The 17,411-nt window shown below is 39.4% G+C and overlaps 1 protein-coding gene across 1 annotated transcript in view; it reads right to left on the minus strand.

Annotated features, from left to right (window-relative positions):
* ARHGEF33 (Rho guanine nucleotide exchange factor 33) overlaps positions 1-17,097 on the minus strand; it is a 30,823-nt gene extending 13,726 nt beyond the window's left edge. The window contains exons 1-5 of the mRNA XM_088132728.1: positions 17,034-17,097; positions 8,881-8,930; positions 4,133-4,297; positions 2,469-2,590; positions 585-727 (exon numbers count right to left, since the gene is read on the minus strand). Of these exons, the coding sequence (XP_087988854.1) occupies positions 585-727; positions 2,469-2,590; positions 4,133-4,297; positions 8,881-8,930; positions 17,034-17,097 (544 nt within the window). The remainder of the gene's footprint in view (positions 1-584; positions 728-2,468; positions 2,591-4,132; positions 4,298-8,880; positions 8,931-17,033) is intronic.
* Between the last annotated feature and the right edge of the window lie 314 nt (positions 17,098-17,411).

Genomic DNA, 17,411 nt, shown 5'->3' on the forward strand with positions numbered 1-17,411 from the left:
CTCAATTAAATGCTCCATGTGTTGGGAAGTACATAGCATGCTAAGACATGTTTCTGGGATGGCTGTATCAGATTGACAGCAGCCTATCCCCTAGCAAATACTGTACCAGCCAAAGTTGCTTGGGAAAACCAGTTCCCCTAGAGGAGCAAGTGTGTTCTGGAAAGAAAATGTATTCCATGAAAACAGAGTCATTTGCAGATGCATATAGAAACATGCATCCTAAGCAAACATTGTAATGTACTTTATTTCATGCTATGCACAGTTGTCACATAGAGAAGAGGAGAGACGGATCGGACATCTCTTTGAAGCAGCACAAAAACAAAACATGTTTCTTTATTACCCACGGCAAAACATTAAAATGGCACTTCCTCTTCCCAAAGGTTATGCTCCAATAATAAACAAAAATACCTGGCAATTTGCTGTATCAGGATTACTTTGCCCAGCGGTGCCCTACCTCCAGGGAAACAACAGGCTTAAGAACAGGAAGGACAGAGAACAGAAACAAGGGAGGAAGGACCTTTTGTATATTGCAAGTCGCCCTCTAGCACACATCACAGAACAGGATAACCCAGTAGAACTAATACCTTTCTCATACGTTGTATTGTGCAAAAGCTTTACAAAATCTTCATTAATTAAAACTGGGTCCGGAAGTTTCAGGGCTCGAAAGGGGCTTCCTTGCAGAGGGGTAGGCACAGTTTGGGAACCATGCTCCTCTTTTTGGATCCTTCTGAGGAAAAAAAAACATGAAAAAGCAAGGCAGCCAAGAGATATCTCTGGGAAGATACAGTGGAAGCTTTGGGGCTGGAGAGGGGGATGTTGGCTGGCCTTTTGTGTTTGTTGCATCTCTTCCCAATGGACTGTCCCCACCAACAAACAGACAATAGACACACACTTGGAGGGCCTGGGAAGGAGCCCCCAGTTTGCCTGTGTTTATAAATATTGGCATACAAGATGGCTTTCGTAGATACCCAAACCTAGAAAAATCACCCCCATGATTTGGAACGTTAGTGCTGGTTTGCCTGAGCAAGTCCTGATTTCTGCACATGCCAGGGTTTCATATTTGTGTGGGTGTGTTTTGCTCTACAATTTGTTTTGCTTTGCTTTATGGAAGAGTTAAGTTATGTGTTTTTTTCCTGAAAGGTAAGCTCTCTCCAAGCTTTTGGTACTGATGTTAACCCCTCTTCTCATTGCCCAGACCATTATTTCTCAACCTTGTCAGTTTTCAGATGTGTGGATTTCAACTCCCAGAATTCCCCAGCCAGCAAGGGAGAATTCTGGGAGTTGAAGTCCACACATCTGAAAGCTGACATGGTTGAGAAACAGTGGCCTAGACAATGCCTAGATAAAATATGTGGCCCCAACTACTTAATGCAGAATTAATGTGATTAGAAACATATGAACAAATTTCTTACTGATATACATTAACTATTGATGATAATAACAAAATATGGCTACCTTTCATTGAAATACTTATGCAGAATTATATATATGTATATTTATTAGTGAATAAATATTACCAATCATGACACTGATGCAGGAAAGGGGCTGGGTTTAACATCCGAAGTCTGTCATCTTTGAACTTTCACCTCCTTACTTTTACCAATACAGTAAAGGCTACATACAATGTAGGAAGTGACCGGGATTGTGAAGGAGCTATGTCACACAAGCACACAAATGTTGAACTTCCCATAGTTCTCGGTATAAAGGTGATGTTTCCCTTTAATTTCACTATTCAGTGTTTTCATACTCTAATCCCTCATGAGTAAATTTGAAAAAGTGATGCTATTGTCTTAACTTCTGCTACCCTCAAAACATGAACTGTCAGGGCCACAGAACCATACTGATTCAAAGAAAAACATCAACTTTGCGACAGTTTCCAGGAAAAAGTCAGAAATAAACCAACTCAGGTGTCAAAAACAGAAAAAATTGGGATATCAGATCCAGAGCTGATGTCAGCTGATGCAGATCAATGACACTGTAGTACTCTAAAAATTGTAGCAACATCAATAAACACAGTTCTGGTGCCTAGTATATTGACAGCCCATTGACAGCAATGCTCCATATGACACCCAGCAAATTATATAATTGTCCCTAGACTATGGCTAACTTGGCATTGCACTGCCTTCTTCATGTCAGCACAGCACCTAATAGGAAACCAGGAGCCACAATGGTCCCTCTGCCACTCTCTTGAACATGCTACCACCCCCTCCCCCATGGATGAACAAATGCATTAAATTAAAATCAACAATATGGCACCCTCCCTGTTAAACTACAGTACAATTCCCCTTGTTTCCAGCCAGCTAGATTGACTTTCCTTTCTCTTCTCTTCTTTTCTCTTCTCTTATCTAATGTATTGGAATCAGACTTTTTAAGAGCTGGGGGGGGGGATACAAGAAAAAGTAAATATTGCATTAAACCCAAAGCTGTTCTGAAATTATAAAGGGCCTTGAAAAATACTGGTCACTTACTTCACCTTGAGCTTGCGAGATTCCTTCCGTTTCTCTTGCTGCAGCTGCTCAATTTTCTGCTGCATCTCTTCTTGTTTGGCATTGATTTCCTCAATCATAGATTTGGCATCATTAAGCTCCTCCTAGTTTAAAAAAAGACAATTTTTGATGTGTGGCTTGGAAAAAGAGATACAAGAAAGCACTTTGAACGTTCAAACTCTTTCTCAGAGAAAAACAAGAGAGAGAGATATAATTTATACCAAGTCAGAAAGAAGTATTTATAAATGTACATCATTTCAATAGTGGGTCTACTTACTACATTTGAAATGCATATATGATATCCTTCCCCAGTTCCAATTTTGGGAAACCTGTACTGATTTTTAACAGTGGCCTGGTTGCACAGTCCTGACTGGCTAGTTCTGGGGTAAATGATGGTCATCTATCCCATCATATCCTAGCAGGATTTAAACAGTTGGGGTGTGCCCAATATCTGCTATGCTTTGCTTTGCATTTGTCCCATTTGTGAAAGGAAGGCGAAGTAAATGTGAGATAGAAGAAGAGGGCAGAATTTCAACTGGAAACTGAAGGGTTGGAAGGGTAGAGGCCATCTTCTTTTGCCTTTGACTGGTGGGTCAATTTTCCTTTCCTTTTTCCATTTTTTAAAAAAGGCCCATCGCACGTGTATATACTTGTAGCAGCATGAGCCTCCCTTTTCTTTCATCTTGTCTTTTTTCTTAGACCCACATGACATTTTTACAATGTTGTATGGTTGCACATTTTATAACAAGGGAGACAAGGTGAACAACTGAAGAGGAAAGATGTTGCACTGCTACAAGCAGGGATGTCCACAAGGTGTGGCCACAAAAGTCAAGATGGTGGCTGTGATGGTGCAATTGAAGCTCTGCCTGGTTTTAAAAGCTTTGGTTGGAGTCTTGATTGTACTGTCACAGCCACTGTATTGACTTTTTTACCATACCTTGCAGACACCCCTGGTATGTGTGTTGTGTTACAGAAGAAGAAAACAAAATACAGTAGATGCATCAGCCATCCACCACCTCCTCCCCCACTATTATTTTTGGATTTTTTTTTTCTGTGAAAGGGACAAGAAAAATTCTGCTTTTCTCACAGGCAGCAAGTATTATGCAAACACCGGGCGCTTGATTCAGCCTGATATTATTAAGATGTGTATTAAAACATTTTCTTCATCCTGAATAATTGAGTTGATTAAAACTGTTTAATAAAGCAAACAAACAAACAAACGAAGAGATTGCCTAAATCAGGGACAACTAAGAAAACTCACTCAGAATTGTGGGTCATTGGAGAAAGAAAGAGGAGGAAAACAGGGCACACTCTGCAACAGATCTGTCCACTCCTTTTTCAGATGGATCGTGTTGTGTGCCAAATTGGAGAAGGTTGAAAGAGGCTAATTTACCTAGGAGTAGCATAGAATACTTCTATAATTAAGCACAAAGGTAGGCTAGACTATTGTTTGCTTCACTGTAATTGTTAATAACCCCCTGAAAAAGAGAGAGCCTGTTCAACACACGCCAGGGCTTCTCCTTGTCAGTAGGTAGCCTTTTTGCACTTCAGCTTTTCGACTTTCTGCATTGCCACGCTGCGAGATGCAGCAGGCCATCTGCTTCTGGCCTTCCAAAATTACTGGCCCAGAATACTTGCTTGCCTACCTTGAAGCCATTCAGAGAATGTTTCATTTCAGCCACTTTCTCCTCCATTGCACACCGGCAACTTTGAACCTTCTCCTCAAGAGCATATTCTCCGTGTTGAATTCTTGAAAGTTCTTGCATTGCTTCAGTGAAGCTACTTTTAAGTTCAGAAGCCAGAGCCTGCAACTGAACAGTCAGAGCCCACATCAATTCTCAGTGACATGGAAAAACAATATACATTCTATTATTTACCCCATACAGTAATCTCTTCTCCTAGTTAGGACATTTTTCCCTTAATCCAGATATGTGCAACTGGTGACTAGGGGCATGATGTAATATTTGAGGAGGGTGAAGGCTACCATAAAATGGACAATGATGCTAAGTGGGCATGGCCGTCGTCCTGCTTTTTCTTTAAAAAAAATTGTCTTAAACCTATTTTGGGTCTTCCATTAGGATGCTATAAGAAATATAGTTTATATATCCTGCCTCAAAATAACAATATTTAATGTTCAGTTTAATAAATAACAGAAGTCGCTTTGGGGGCTGTAGAAATGTGGGCAGAGGGCTGATTATGGCCCAGGAGCTGTAGATTGAGGACCCCTCATCAAAACTATAGTATAATTATTTCCTCCATTCTTCCTCCACAAATATTGGCTTACAGTTTCCATTAACTCCAGCAAGCACACTAGCAGAGCACCTGTAGATGGCTGTGGTTTATGGATGTGGCACCCAAAACAAATTTTCAGGCAGCAGACTGGAAAAGGCTGATGTACTGTGATTTTCCAGAGTCTCTAGCAGACAAAGATCTTATCCATTAACTGCTACCCAACCTTTTTATTGGACCTACCAGGGATTGTATCTGATATCTATAGCATGTCCTCTCCCGCAGAATCAAACACTTTTTATAGACAGTACTAATCATCTTACTGAAGCTCAAGTCATTTCTGTATTTTTTATAACCTCTATCTCATCTCCCTTTAATGTCACACTTTTAAATTTCCTGTTTTTCTAGTCAATTACCTGCTAAGACATCTTGGATTTTCCCAGATGAAATTACTTCCCTTCCCCCTGTTGGGGTAAGGGGTCCTCCCTAGCCAGTCTTGTCTCTATCTTTAGTCTCTCCAGCAGGATGTGTTTCAATGTTTAACTCTGGTACACTGTCCAGTCATTTAGATACATTAGAAATAGTTTTAACTCTGGAGAGGGAGGTTTTTTTATACTTGCAAAGTCCTATCAAACATGGAGAAAATTCCAGGTCTGCCTCTAAACATACTCCTAGCACTCTCATGCCACCACCTGCAATTCAGCAATGGTGCATCAGTCATAACCAAAAAAGTAAATGCTTAGCAAACAGTAGAAAAAGGGTATTTTCCCAAAGCCATGCTTCTCCTTCAGGAGGAATGCATATATATGCCTTCCACTCTTTGTTCTCCAGATGGAGGTGATCCCCCCACCATGCCGCACCAACTCCCAACCCACAAATTGCAAACTGCACCAAGTGAAAGCAACGTGGAAGAAAAGTAGGCTGGGTTTTATTCTGTCCTGGGGTGGCTTGTAAACACAACAGGATGTGGTATGGCACTGTCACCGCCTCTCAAACTATAAACAGAACATGTGGGGAGCAAAATGCTGTGCAAGATAACCCGTTTGCCTGATCCAGCATCTATATTCTTCAGATGTTCCCAGTAAAAAATCCTGCAGTGAACCTTGACAAATCATGTTGTATTTTTATATTTTAATATATATCCCACTTTTTCTTCATGGCTATAGCAACCAGGAAAAATCCTGGAAAATACTGTTTTCTTCTGCTTAAGTCTCATATTACTTTAAATTGTTATTTATTGATTAAATTTCTATCCCACCTTTCCTTCAGGAACTTAAGGCAATGTACATAATGATCCCTCTTCCAATGTTTTCCCCATATCAACCCTGAGAAGTAGGTTAGGCTAAGAGAGCATGAATGGCCCAAAGCCACTTAGTGAGTTTCTGTGGCCAAGGGTGGACTTGAACCTGGGTCTCCCTATTGCCTGTCCAACATCTTGACCATTACACTACACTGGCCATTATCATACCTATCCAGCCAGCATAGCAGCTCATCAGCCATGCATAGTGGACTGCTAGTTGTGTGACAAAAGTGGTGTGAGAGTCTCAAGGAGGTAGCAGATTTATCATGTCCTTAGTGGGCTGCAGTTAAAGGCTATAGCTGTGTTCAGTTTACAGAAATAACCTGTACAGGCCAGATCTACACTATGTAACATGTAATGTACAGTCCTGGCCAGTAGATGAAAAACAAGGCAGGAGAGCCTTCCCTGCCATGGCCCCCACCCTTTGGAATATTCTCCTCCCAGAGGTGCGGCAGGGCCCTACCCTCCCAGCCTTCTCAAAAGAATTAAATACCTGGCTCTGCCAGCTTGCATGGGGTGACAACAATCTTACCCAGTCCTGGGAGTGGCTGGCACCTTGATGATGCTCCCTGACTGACTGTCAATTTTATATCTATTCTTGGATCTATTTATTTTTTATTTATTAAGATTACCATATATTGTAATTTTAATTGATTTTAAATGTTTTGTAAACCGCCCAGAGTCATTTCAACGAGATGGGCAGTGACAAATTTGAGATATATGTATATATAAATAAATAAATTACAGACAGGATGATCAAACTATGTATTGCAAAATCTATTTACAGTTTTTATAAGCCTACTAGTAGCTATACTGGGAGTAGAGACTGAACAGGCAAAATTTGTGAATTTTCATAAGAGCCACCTGATGCTTTCCCTTACAAAATTTGAATTCCGAGTGAAATTGCACATATCTGCACAGATAGACATAAACATATAGAATTAATGTATGGTCACCATTCCCTGTTAGAGAAAAATATAGATTAGCACTTAGATTTTGAGCAACCTTGAACTAGTATGGCTGCAATCACTGCAAACATTGATTTTATATATTTGATTACTATCTGTTTATTTGTTAGATTTATACACAAAATTTTCCTTATAAAATTCCACATGACTACAAGGACAGTGAAATTAATGAAAAAGATAGGACAGGAGAAGCTGGGACATCCACAGGAGGGTGAAAAAAGTCAAGATGGCATTTGCAACCGCATGATCTCTTTCTGAGTATGTTGCATGCATCACATATATAAAAAAGAGGTGGAGCTTCTTTTACCCACCCCATAGATGCCCTTGAGTGGAAGGGTTAACATCAGTATTACCTATTCAGTTAAAGCTCACATTAGAAACCACTTCTATTACACTTCCTTGGGATTGCACTGAAGTGCTCCATTCTCTCTAGAATATTATTGTTTTCTGCTGTTTACTGCAATCTCAGCATCACACAGATTTGATGACTCCAAGTTCTAGCAAAGTTCCTCACCTTAAATAAATCACTCTTCACAAATTAGCAAACATCCATCCTACAGTCCTTTCTCTAGAATCCAGAACTCTCTGTGTTGATATAGAAAACAATGTGTGTAAACTGCCACACACCCAAGGTGTCTTCAGTTATGGCACCATCCAATCAGGAAGCTAAAAGAATTGACCAGGCATGAGCAGAATGAAACAACTGAGACAAGGGAGATCTAGCTTATTCCTATATCAAAAAGCAACCCTCTCCTTCACACACTGATGCCTACCATTCATCACAGGCCACCAATGCTTCAATAGTAAGTACTACAGTCACTGGGAACAATGTTTTCACTCCCTCATACCCTTCTGTTGGGAGGAAAGTTGATTTGGCTTTAGAGTGTTTCCGCTTTGGTCCTTGGATAGCAGCTTAAAAGACAAGTGGGTGATTCCCAGTACAAGGAATAATCAACATATACTTCACTAGTTGTTGCTGAACTCCTATCAGCTCAGGACAACATAGTTAATTGTGAAGAATAATGGGGGAAGTCCAACATTAACTACAGGCACATGTGTACTACATGTCATCCACCTTTTTCCCAGGCCAAGTCCACTGTAGTTCATCCAAAAAACATGAATTAAAATAAATACTATTCTTTCCCTTTTCATTCTACTTGTGTTCTTCACCCATCCTTCTGTTTCCTTTTAATTATAAGCCCCTGAGAAAAATGCCAGTGAAACCTAGTAGCTTAAAACACCATATGCAACAACATACTTCTAATGTAAAGCCTGGTGCTCAAGATTATTTCACACACATTTGGTGCCATCACCTGCATTTACAGAGATATTGGGCTCTATTCATCAGAAGTGTTCAAGAAGAGGCTGGACAGACATTCTCTGCAGAATGCTGTAATTTAGGTATCTTCATGAGCATTTAGGCCATCCTGATTCTATTATTCCCTTTTACTGCCTCCACTTCAGAAATTTGGTCATGTGAATAGTCTTAAATCCAACTGAAAATGGTGGGATTTAAGCATTAACTTATCTTGAGATTTGTGTGTTCTCTTGACTACCTGGACCCAATGGGGTGGCTCTGCGTATATGCATCAGAATTCCTCCCTACCAGGGCACCAGAGGATAAGGGCAGGGAGATGACAAATGTACACAAGCCCTAAAAAGTGAAATTAGTCTAGGTAGGTTCCATAAAAGCATAATGAGAAAGTAGGATGTTTTAAATATAAAAAATATTTATTATTAATATAATTAACATATAAAACTAATGTTTCTGTCTGGCTAGTTTGCTTTGTATTGAATGTTTAAACTGAGTTTGAATTATACTTTGAGATATCAGAAGCCTCACTAATTCTTTAAATATCTGGGATTCTTTAGAGCATTTTGCTTTTTTTTTTTTTACCTGGGCAATCTGTGTTGCAGGGTTAATCACTGGCACACTTTCAGTTTCTCCTGTGGGAATAAAGAACTTCAGTCAATTAACCTGACTTATTAGACTTACTATATATAAAATGGGAGCACAGTGATTTGTAATTCGCTCTAGATGCAAATTTTTCCCTTTTCTGGAACACACAGTCCTGTCTTGAAGCTGTGATACCTTTTTGTACAATCGGTCACAATTATAGGACTTTTCTGCAATGAGATATATGTGTGTGTGTGTGTGTGTGTGTGTGTATACAATATATATAGAGAGAGATGCTAGGACATCCACACAGGAGGTTAAATAAAACAAGGTCTCAACCACACAGTCGAATCCCTACCCCTTTTCTATGTCTGATGCAGACACAATATGTGTAAAAAAGCATCAGGGGTTCAATTGCGAGGTCACATCCTCCATGTTGACCTTTTTAAACACCCTGTGGATGACCCTGCAACTATGCAGATGGACAGTACTGTGGTGGAAGCTATAATTATGCTGTGAACACCTGATGGAATACATAACTGATTTCAGTACTCATTTACTAATTTAATTAGCTAATTTTTTGCAAATATGTAGAAAAATGGTAGCACTGGTGCAAGACCTGCCCCACTCATGTTAAAGCCAACTGTTTTTTTTAAAGTTCCACAATTTCATTTGTCTGCCTCCAGTTTTTCCTTCATTTATTCCAATCTGCTTTTCTTATCTGTGTTATATTGTAGGGCCAGCACTGAGTAGTGACTGGGTGGCAAAAACCAATTTCATGTTTTTGCTACCAAAGGCCAGACATGCAACTAATTAACCCAGTTTTTTGCATATATTTATAAGTAATGATATTACGTGAGATAGTTCATATTAGGTTAATCTAGAAATGCCTCATAAAAATTACAACTCACTAGATTTCCAAATACTTTTTTGTTGTTTAGTCGTTAAGTCGTGTCCGACTCTTCGTGACCCCATGAACCATATTGCGCCAGGCCTTCCTGTCCTTCACTGCCTCCCTGAGTTTGCTCAGTTTCATGCTCATTGCTTCAGTGATGCTACCTAACCATCTCATCCTCTGCCGTCCTCTTCTCCTTTTGCCTTCAATCTTTCCCAGCATCAGGGTCTTCTCCAAAGAGATCTCTCTTCGCATTAGGTGACCAAAATATCTGAGCTTGAGCTTCATTATCGATCCTTCCAATGAGCAATCAGGGTTGATTTCCTTTAAGATTGACTGGTTTGACCTCCTAGCAGTCCAGGGGACTCTCAAGAGTCTTCTCCAGCACCACAGTTCAAAGGCATCAATTCTTCGGTGCTCGGCCTTTTATGGTCCAGCTCTCACAGCCATACATTACTACTGGAAAAACCATAGCTTTGACTATGCGGATCTTTGTCGGCAAGGTGACGTCTCTGCTTTTTAATATGCTATCTAGGCTTGCCATAGCTTTCCTCCCAAGGAGCAAGCGACTTTTAATTTCATGGCTGCAGTCTCCGTCTGTGGTGATCTTGGAGCCCAAATAAATGAAGTCTGTTACTGCTTCCATTTCTACCCCTTCTATTTGCCAGGAATAGATGGGTCCAGATGCCATGATCTTAGTTTTTTTAATGTTGAGTTTCAAGCCAGCTTTCGCACTCTCCTCTTTCACCCTCATCAAGAGGCTCTTTAGTTCTTCTTCACTTTCTGCCATTAGGGTGGTATCGTCCGCATATCTGAGGTTGTTGATGATTCTCCCTGCAATCTTAATTCCGGCTTGTGATTCTTCCAGCCTGGCATTTCTCATGATGTACTCTGCATATAGGTTAAATAAGCAGGGTGACAGTATACAGCCTTGTCGTACACCTTTCCCTATTTTGAACCAATCGGTTGTTCCATGACCAGTTCTGACTGTTGCTTCTTGGCCCGCATACAGATTTCTCAGGAGACAGGTAAGGTGGTCTGGTACTCCCATCTCTTTAAGAATTTGCCACAGTTTGTTGTGATCCACACAATCAAAGGCTTTTGCATAGTCAATGAAGCAGAAGTAGATATTTTTCTGGAACTCTCGTGCTTTCTCCATGATCCAGCGAATGTTGGCGATTTGATCTCTAGTTCCTCTGCCTCTTCGAAACCCAGCTTGTACATCCGGTAGTTCTCGGTTCATGTATTGCTGAAGCCTAGCTTGTAGGATTTTGAGCATAACCTTGCTAGCATGTAAAATGAGTGCAATTGTGCGATAGTTTGAGCATTCTTTGGCGTTGCCCTTCTTTGGAATTGGAACATAAACTGACCTTTTCCAATCCCGTGGCCACTGTTGCATTTTCCAAACTTGCTGGCATATTGAGTGCAGCACTTTAACACCATCATCTTTTAGTATTTTAAATAACTCAGCTGGAATACTGCCATCTCCACTAGCTTTGTTGTTAGCAATGCTTCCTAAGGCCCACTGGACTTCACTCTCTAGGATGTCTGGCTCAAGGTCAGTGATCACACCAGCGTGGACATCAGGGACATTAAGATCTTTCTTGTATAGTTCTTCTGTGTATTCTTGCCACCTCTTCTTAATCTCTTCTGCTTCTGTTAGGTCCCTGCCTTTTTTGTCCTTTATCATGCCCATCTTTGCACTAAACGTTCCTTTCATATCTCCAATTTTCTTGTAGAGATCTCTAGTCTTCCCCATTCTGTTGTTTTCCTCAATTTCTTTGCATTGTTCATTTAAGAAGGCCTTCTTATCTCTCCTTGCTATTCTCTGGAAATCTGCATTCAGTTGCTTATATCTTTCCCTTTCACCCTTGCTTTTCACATTCCTTCTTTCCACAGCTATTTTTGTAAAGCCCCATCAGACAGCCATTTTGCTTTCTTGCATTTCTTTTTCTTTGGGATGGTTTTAGTTGCTGCCTCCTGTACAATGTTACGGACCTCCATCCATAGTTCTTCAGGCACTCTGTCTACCAAATCTAATCCTCTAAATCTATTCATCACCTTCACTGTGTACTCACAAGGAATATGATCTAAGTCATACCTGAGTGGTCTAGTGGTTTTCCCTACATTCTTCAATTTAAGCTTAAATTTTGCAGTAAGAAGCTCATGATCTGAGCCACAGTCAGCTCCTGGTCTTGTTTTTGCTGTCTGTATAGAGCTTCTCCATCTTTGGCTGCAAAGTATATAATCAATCTGGTTTCGGTATTGACCATCTGGTGATGTCCATGTGTAGAGTCGTCTCTTGTGTTGTTGGAAAAGAGTGTTTGCTATGACTAGCTTGTTCTCTTGACAGAACTCTATTAGCCTTTGCCCTGCTTCATTTTGTACTCCAAGGCCAAACTTGCCTGTTATTCCGATTACTCCTTGACTTCCTACTTTAGCATTCCAATCCCCTATGATGAAAAGGACATCTTTTTGGTGCTAGTTCTAGAAGGTGTTGTAGGTCTTCATAGAAGCGGTCAACTTCAGCTTCTTCAGCATCAGTGGTTGGGGCATAGACTTGGATGACTGTGATATTGAATGGTTTGCCTTGGATACGCACTGAGATCATTCTGTCATTTTTGAGGTTGTACCCCATTACTGCCTTTCCCACTCTCTTATTGACTATGAGTGCAACTCCATTTCTTCTAAGGGTTTCTTGCCCACAGTAGTAGATATAATGGTCACCCGAATTAAATTCGCCCATTCCCGTCCATTTCAGTTCGCTGATTCCCAAGATGTCGATGTTCAATCTTGTCATCTCATGTTTGACCACATCCAGCTTGCCTTGGTTCATAGATCTTACATTCCAGGTACCTATACAATATTGTTCTTTACAGCATCGGACCTTCTTTTCGCTTCCAGATACATCCACAGCTGAACGTCCTTTCGGCTTTGGCCCAGCCGCTTCACTCTTTCTGGAGCTACTTGGAATTGCCCTCCGCTCTTCCCCAGTAGCATATTGGACACCTTCCAACCTGAGGGGCTCATCTTCCGGCGTCATATCTTTTAGCCTTTTAACATTGTCCATGGGGTTTTCTTGGCAAGGATACTGGAGTGGGTTGCCATTTCCTTCTCCAGTGGACCACATTTTGTCAGAACTCTCTGTCATGACCTGTCCGTCTTGGGTGGCCCTGCACGGTATAGCTCATGGCTTCACTGAGTTACGCAAGCCCCTTCGCCACGACAAGGCAGTGATCCATGAAGGGGTCCAAATACTTTTAGTTTAATCCTAATTCCTCTCTGGGATCATTTACTCATAGATGCCTAAACACATATTTAAAATCCCTTTCCCTTGTTTTTACCTTTCAAAAACTTCCTGCTAAGGCTTTGGACTGGCAAGCATACTAGTTTAATATATTTTAAAAATACCATTTTTCTATCCATGTAGAAGACAAAAGCAATAGTTTTGTGCAATAGTTTTACAACAATCATGGTATATAAAATGAGTCTAAATACTGCATAATACCCCTAATGAAATTGAAAAAGGCTCCCAATTTTCCCCCAATCAACCTCCTCTACTTTGTTGGGAATAATGAAAATTATAGTTGCATTAATCTGAAGGATACCAGATTAGACAGGAAAAAAAACTAATAGTTCATAGAAGAACTCAGATGCATCTTTCTTAAGAAGGAATCTGTATTAGGCTCTCATTAGTGACAACCAAATTCCTGAAAGTTCTCAAACTGTAAGGACTGAAAACTTAATTTCAGCACTTCTCATCTCGAAGGTTGAGATGTGTATTTTGGCCTCATTTGGCTGTTCCTAAAATAGCTTCTTGGTGCTCTGTTGCCTTCTTACAAGAACCTTCCTAAACCTCCCAGAATACTTTTGATACCCTGAGTTTGTCATTGGAACAAGTCAATTTGCTGTCTAGGAGTAGGTTAATATATTATTTGTGGTTTAGTATTGTGTGAACTCAACCATTGTGGTTTGTCAGCCATAATTTATAGCAAAGGATAATGTGTTGACCTAATCAATTTTGGATTATCAATAAACCATAGCTAAACAAACTGTAGTTTAGTGTTGTGAATCTGATCTAAATATATTTCATTAGATGAAACTTCTATAGATTTTGATGGCAACTTCCCTGGTTAATTAGGATTTGATCCAGATTTACCAGATGTCAAATGTTAAATGCTTTCTTCTTTGGCACTGTTCTAGTTTTTCCACCTATTTTGGCTGCTGTGTTATAACAACCATACACTGTCATCTCTAGAGTGAATTAGAAAGGAAATCAATGGATGAGAAAGTCTGCATGAATGAAACATCTGAAAACCTACATCTTTTATTATCCAAAGGTAGGCCTAGTTCCTGTGGGGATCATTGTACACATCAGCCTCACTGTTCCATTTATCTTTAGATATAGATATAGATATTTCAGTTAAAAGCAAAAAAGAAAAAAGAAAAGTAAATGAGATTGTCATGCTACAAAACAAAGCACCTGTCTGTATTTTCTTTTTTAAGAATGCCACTGGACATTGGTCTCAGAGTTATTTTTAGAAACCTAAATAAATAAATAAATTTAATGAAGTTGTAACATTGGCTTTATTGTTACTTTTCAAAAATAAAAATGTGGGTCATAGTAGAATTGCTTTAGAAGTATGCCCACCTAACCAGAAAAAAGAGTTTAGAATCATGACAGAGAGCATCCTGGAAGCCGGGGTTTTCTTTCTAGGAAGGAAGGAAGGCCATGACTACCATGACAGACATTTTATTAACGTCCAAATCTCCCAATTTAGTCATTTTTCTCAGAGTGCCCAATACATGGTCACAACATCCTAAATATGTGCAGCATCCCAGAAAGACAGTCTGCCACTCATTTCAAAAAATCAAGACACCCAGAGATACAGAGATGGTTATCATTTTTATCTAATTCCTGTGGTGACACCAGATGAGTCTTTCTTCCCTTTGGGACATCAGTTAATTAAAAACATCCTAAAATTAATTTTCACTTCAGCTAAAACTGGGATTTGTGGGCACAGATTTTATATAATAGCCACCCACCCACTAATGTCAAACTTCTTCTCAACCACCCTATCAGGTAGCTTCACTTAAATATAGGATAAGTCTTGTATTCTCATTTTTACCATGACCATTCCCTTCGAAAAGTTAAATACAATTGTTAAATATAATTCTTCACAGTCTCTACTTCGGCTGCTCTTACGCTATTGGCACCACACACATGTTATCAAATGTATTTCTTTGCTTGCATGTTTATATGCCACTCCAAGGGAAACCAACTCTGTTTATGTAAAGAAGGTTAAAAAAATACACAAACTCTAAAACATATGTATCAGTACAATACAAAACACAGTCCTAGGAATAAAATTAAAACTTGGCATCCATTAATCTCCAAATTACAGGAGGAAGATGCTCACAACATTCTCACCTCCAAAGCCTGTTGAAAAAGCCAGGTTTTGATGGCATCTCCATCAGCAATCTTATTATATTGGCATCTCCATCAGCCAATATAATAAGCACAAGGCATTTAACTTGCTTCAGCTTTTCTCATTGTTTGGGGAGTTACCACAATGATCACAAACTACCTGGAGAAAGTTTATAAATATGAACTGTGACAGATTTTCCTCACTTAAAATGGAGACTACAAGCAGATCCAAAACATTATTTGGGGTGAGTTAGCCGTAAAAATATGCATACTATCCTTTTCCACATTTATCACACTTTAATCTCATTCATCATGAAATACAAGTTTTTGTTTCAATTCTGAATTTTACATTTGTGGAATGACATTATTGCATACTGTACCTTTATTCCATATCTACCATGCCCTCCAACACTCACTGCCCTTTTATTTTTATATTTTTGTTTAACATAACATTCAGCCCATTACTCTTAGTATTTTGTATGTTTCTAGCTGACACTCTTAAAGGTACTATTTGCAACAGAAGTTTTGTTTTTGTTTTCTAATGTGCCATTGCAGATATAATCATTTTATATACCAACCAATATGTTTTTAAATTATGCGGGGGAGGGGGGCTCTTTTCAATTGTAACGTTATGAATAACCTCCACAAAGTCAATGACTTGTTTTTGAATTCATTTTCAGCAAAGAAGCTTAGTGCTGGTGTAAAGTATTAACACACACGTTTTTAAAATATGAATCCTACCTGCAAATCTGGGTCCCTTCTCTTCCTAGGATCAGTGCTTTGATTAATGTAATAACTTGTTTCTCCTGTTAATAAGCTGCCCCACCCCATTCCTACTAAAGAGACCTTGGACAGGGAAAAAGCCTGTCCAATAAGGATGCACAAAAGTCCTGTCTCTAGAACTACAGTCCTCATTTAATTCTTGGAACTGCAACAGAAACTGGATCAGCACGCATGGTTTGTTATGTTATTCATTTAGTTAATCTCCCAAGATTTGGACAACAGATACAGGGATATAAATTTCTATCATTATCTTCAATCATAATTTGCAATTTAGCCTTATTGTCCCTCCTCTCAGTAGCAAGAACTACGATAACCCTAATAACATGTATCTTATAATTGGATGTTGGCCAGAATTGATGGGACCCATGATAGCAACCTCTTCAACTGAGCTTTTGCTAAAAGGGACCTATTGGCTTCCACCCGCACGGCATTGTGTTTCCATCAGCCAAAGCCATGATTTTTTCAGCATTTTCCATCACAGATTATTCCTTAAGCACTACTGCTTTTAAAAGCTATGTATTGTGTTTTGAATGTTTTTCAGAAATTTGCTAAAGACAATATTATGTAAGAATAAAGAAGAATTTAAACTGATTTTGAATATATTAGTTACCTTCTTTTCTATTTGAATCCATGCTTCTTAAATGCGTTGGATATTGCTTCAAGTTCAGTCAATATATTTCCCACTTTGAAATTTTATTGAGGGGAAAAAAATCCATCCCATTGTTTTGTAGAATTTTTACATATGAATTAGATGACAGAGTTCCTAATTTTAGTGGAGGAAAAAATATAACGAGGTTATTGATTACTAGTCCCACACCATGAAAAAAAACACCCACTTTATGAAGTATACTTGGCTCATCTCTAAAACCAGTACCTTTAAGAATTTCTATGAAAGCTTTCTCTGAGCAGAGAGAAAGGAACAGATCTTTCCTAATAAATGTGCTTGACAATTATGTTACTTTGGGTAAAGGAAAGACCTAGGTAAGGGCAGAAAGGAAAGCTGAGACACTTCTGCTGTCAGTGAAGCTCTTCAAACTAAGAACCAACCTGCTTCCATTTTTAAATCTTCATCACTTGTAGTCACAGCCCAACAAGGCTCTGTACTAGCCATACTATAATCTTTGTGCTGCCTGTTTTATTAATTATTTTATTTATTTAAATGATTTATATGGTCACCCATCTCACAACAGTAACTCTGGGTGGCACACAAAATTAAAACAACATTCCATCATCTAAACCATGACGCCTAAAGTTAAAACAATAGATCCAAATCATACAAGCAGAATTACCAGCATAACTTGCCTAACCTCCTGGTCCAAATGCCTGGAAGAACAGCCTGGTCTTCAGAGCCTTATGAAAGGCTAACAGGGTTGAGGCCACCTGGATCTCCAGACAGACATGGTTCCACAGGGCAGGCGCTGCCCC

This window comes from Python bivittatus, unplaced genomic scaffold (assembly GCF_059951505.1).
Source record: "Python bivittatus isolate LINGU-HERP-01145 unplaced genomic scaffold, Pbiv_v1 ctg000020_np1212, whole genome shotgun sequence".
NCBI lineage: Eukaryota > Metazoa > Chordata > Lepidosauria > Squamata > Pythonidae > Python > Python bivittatus.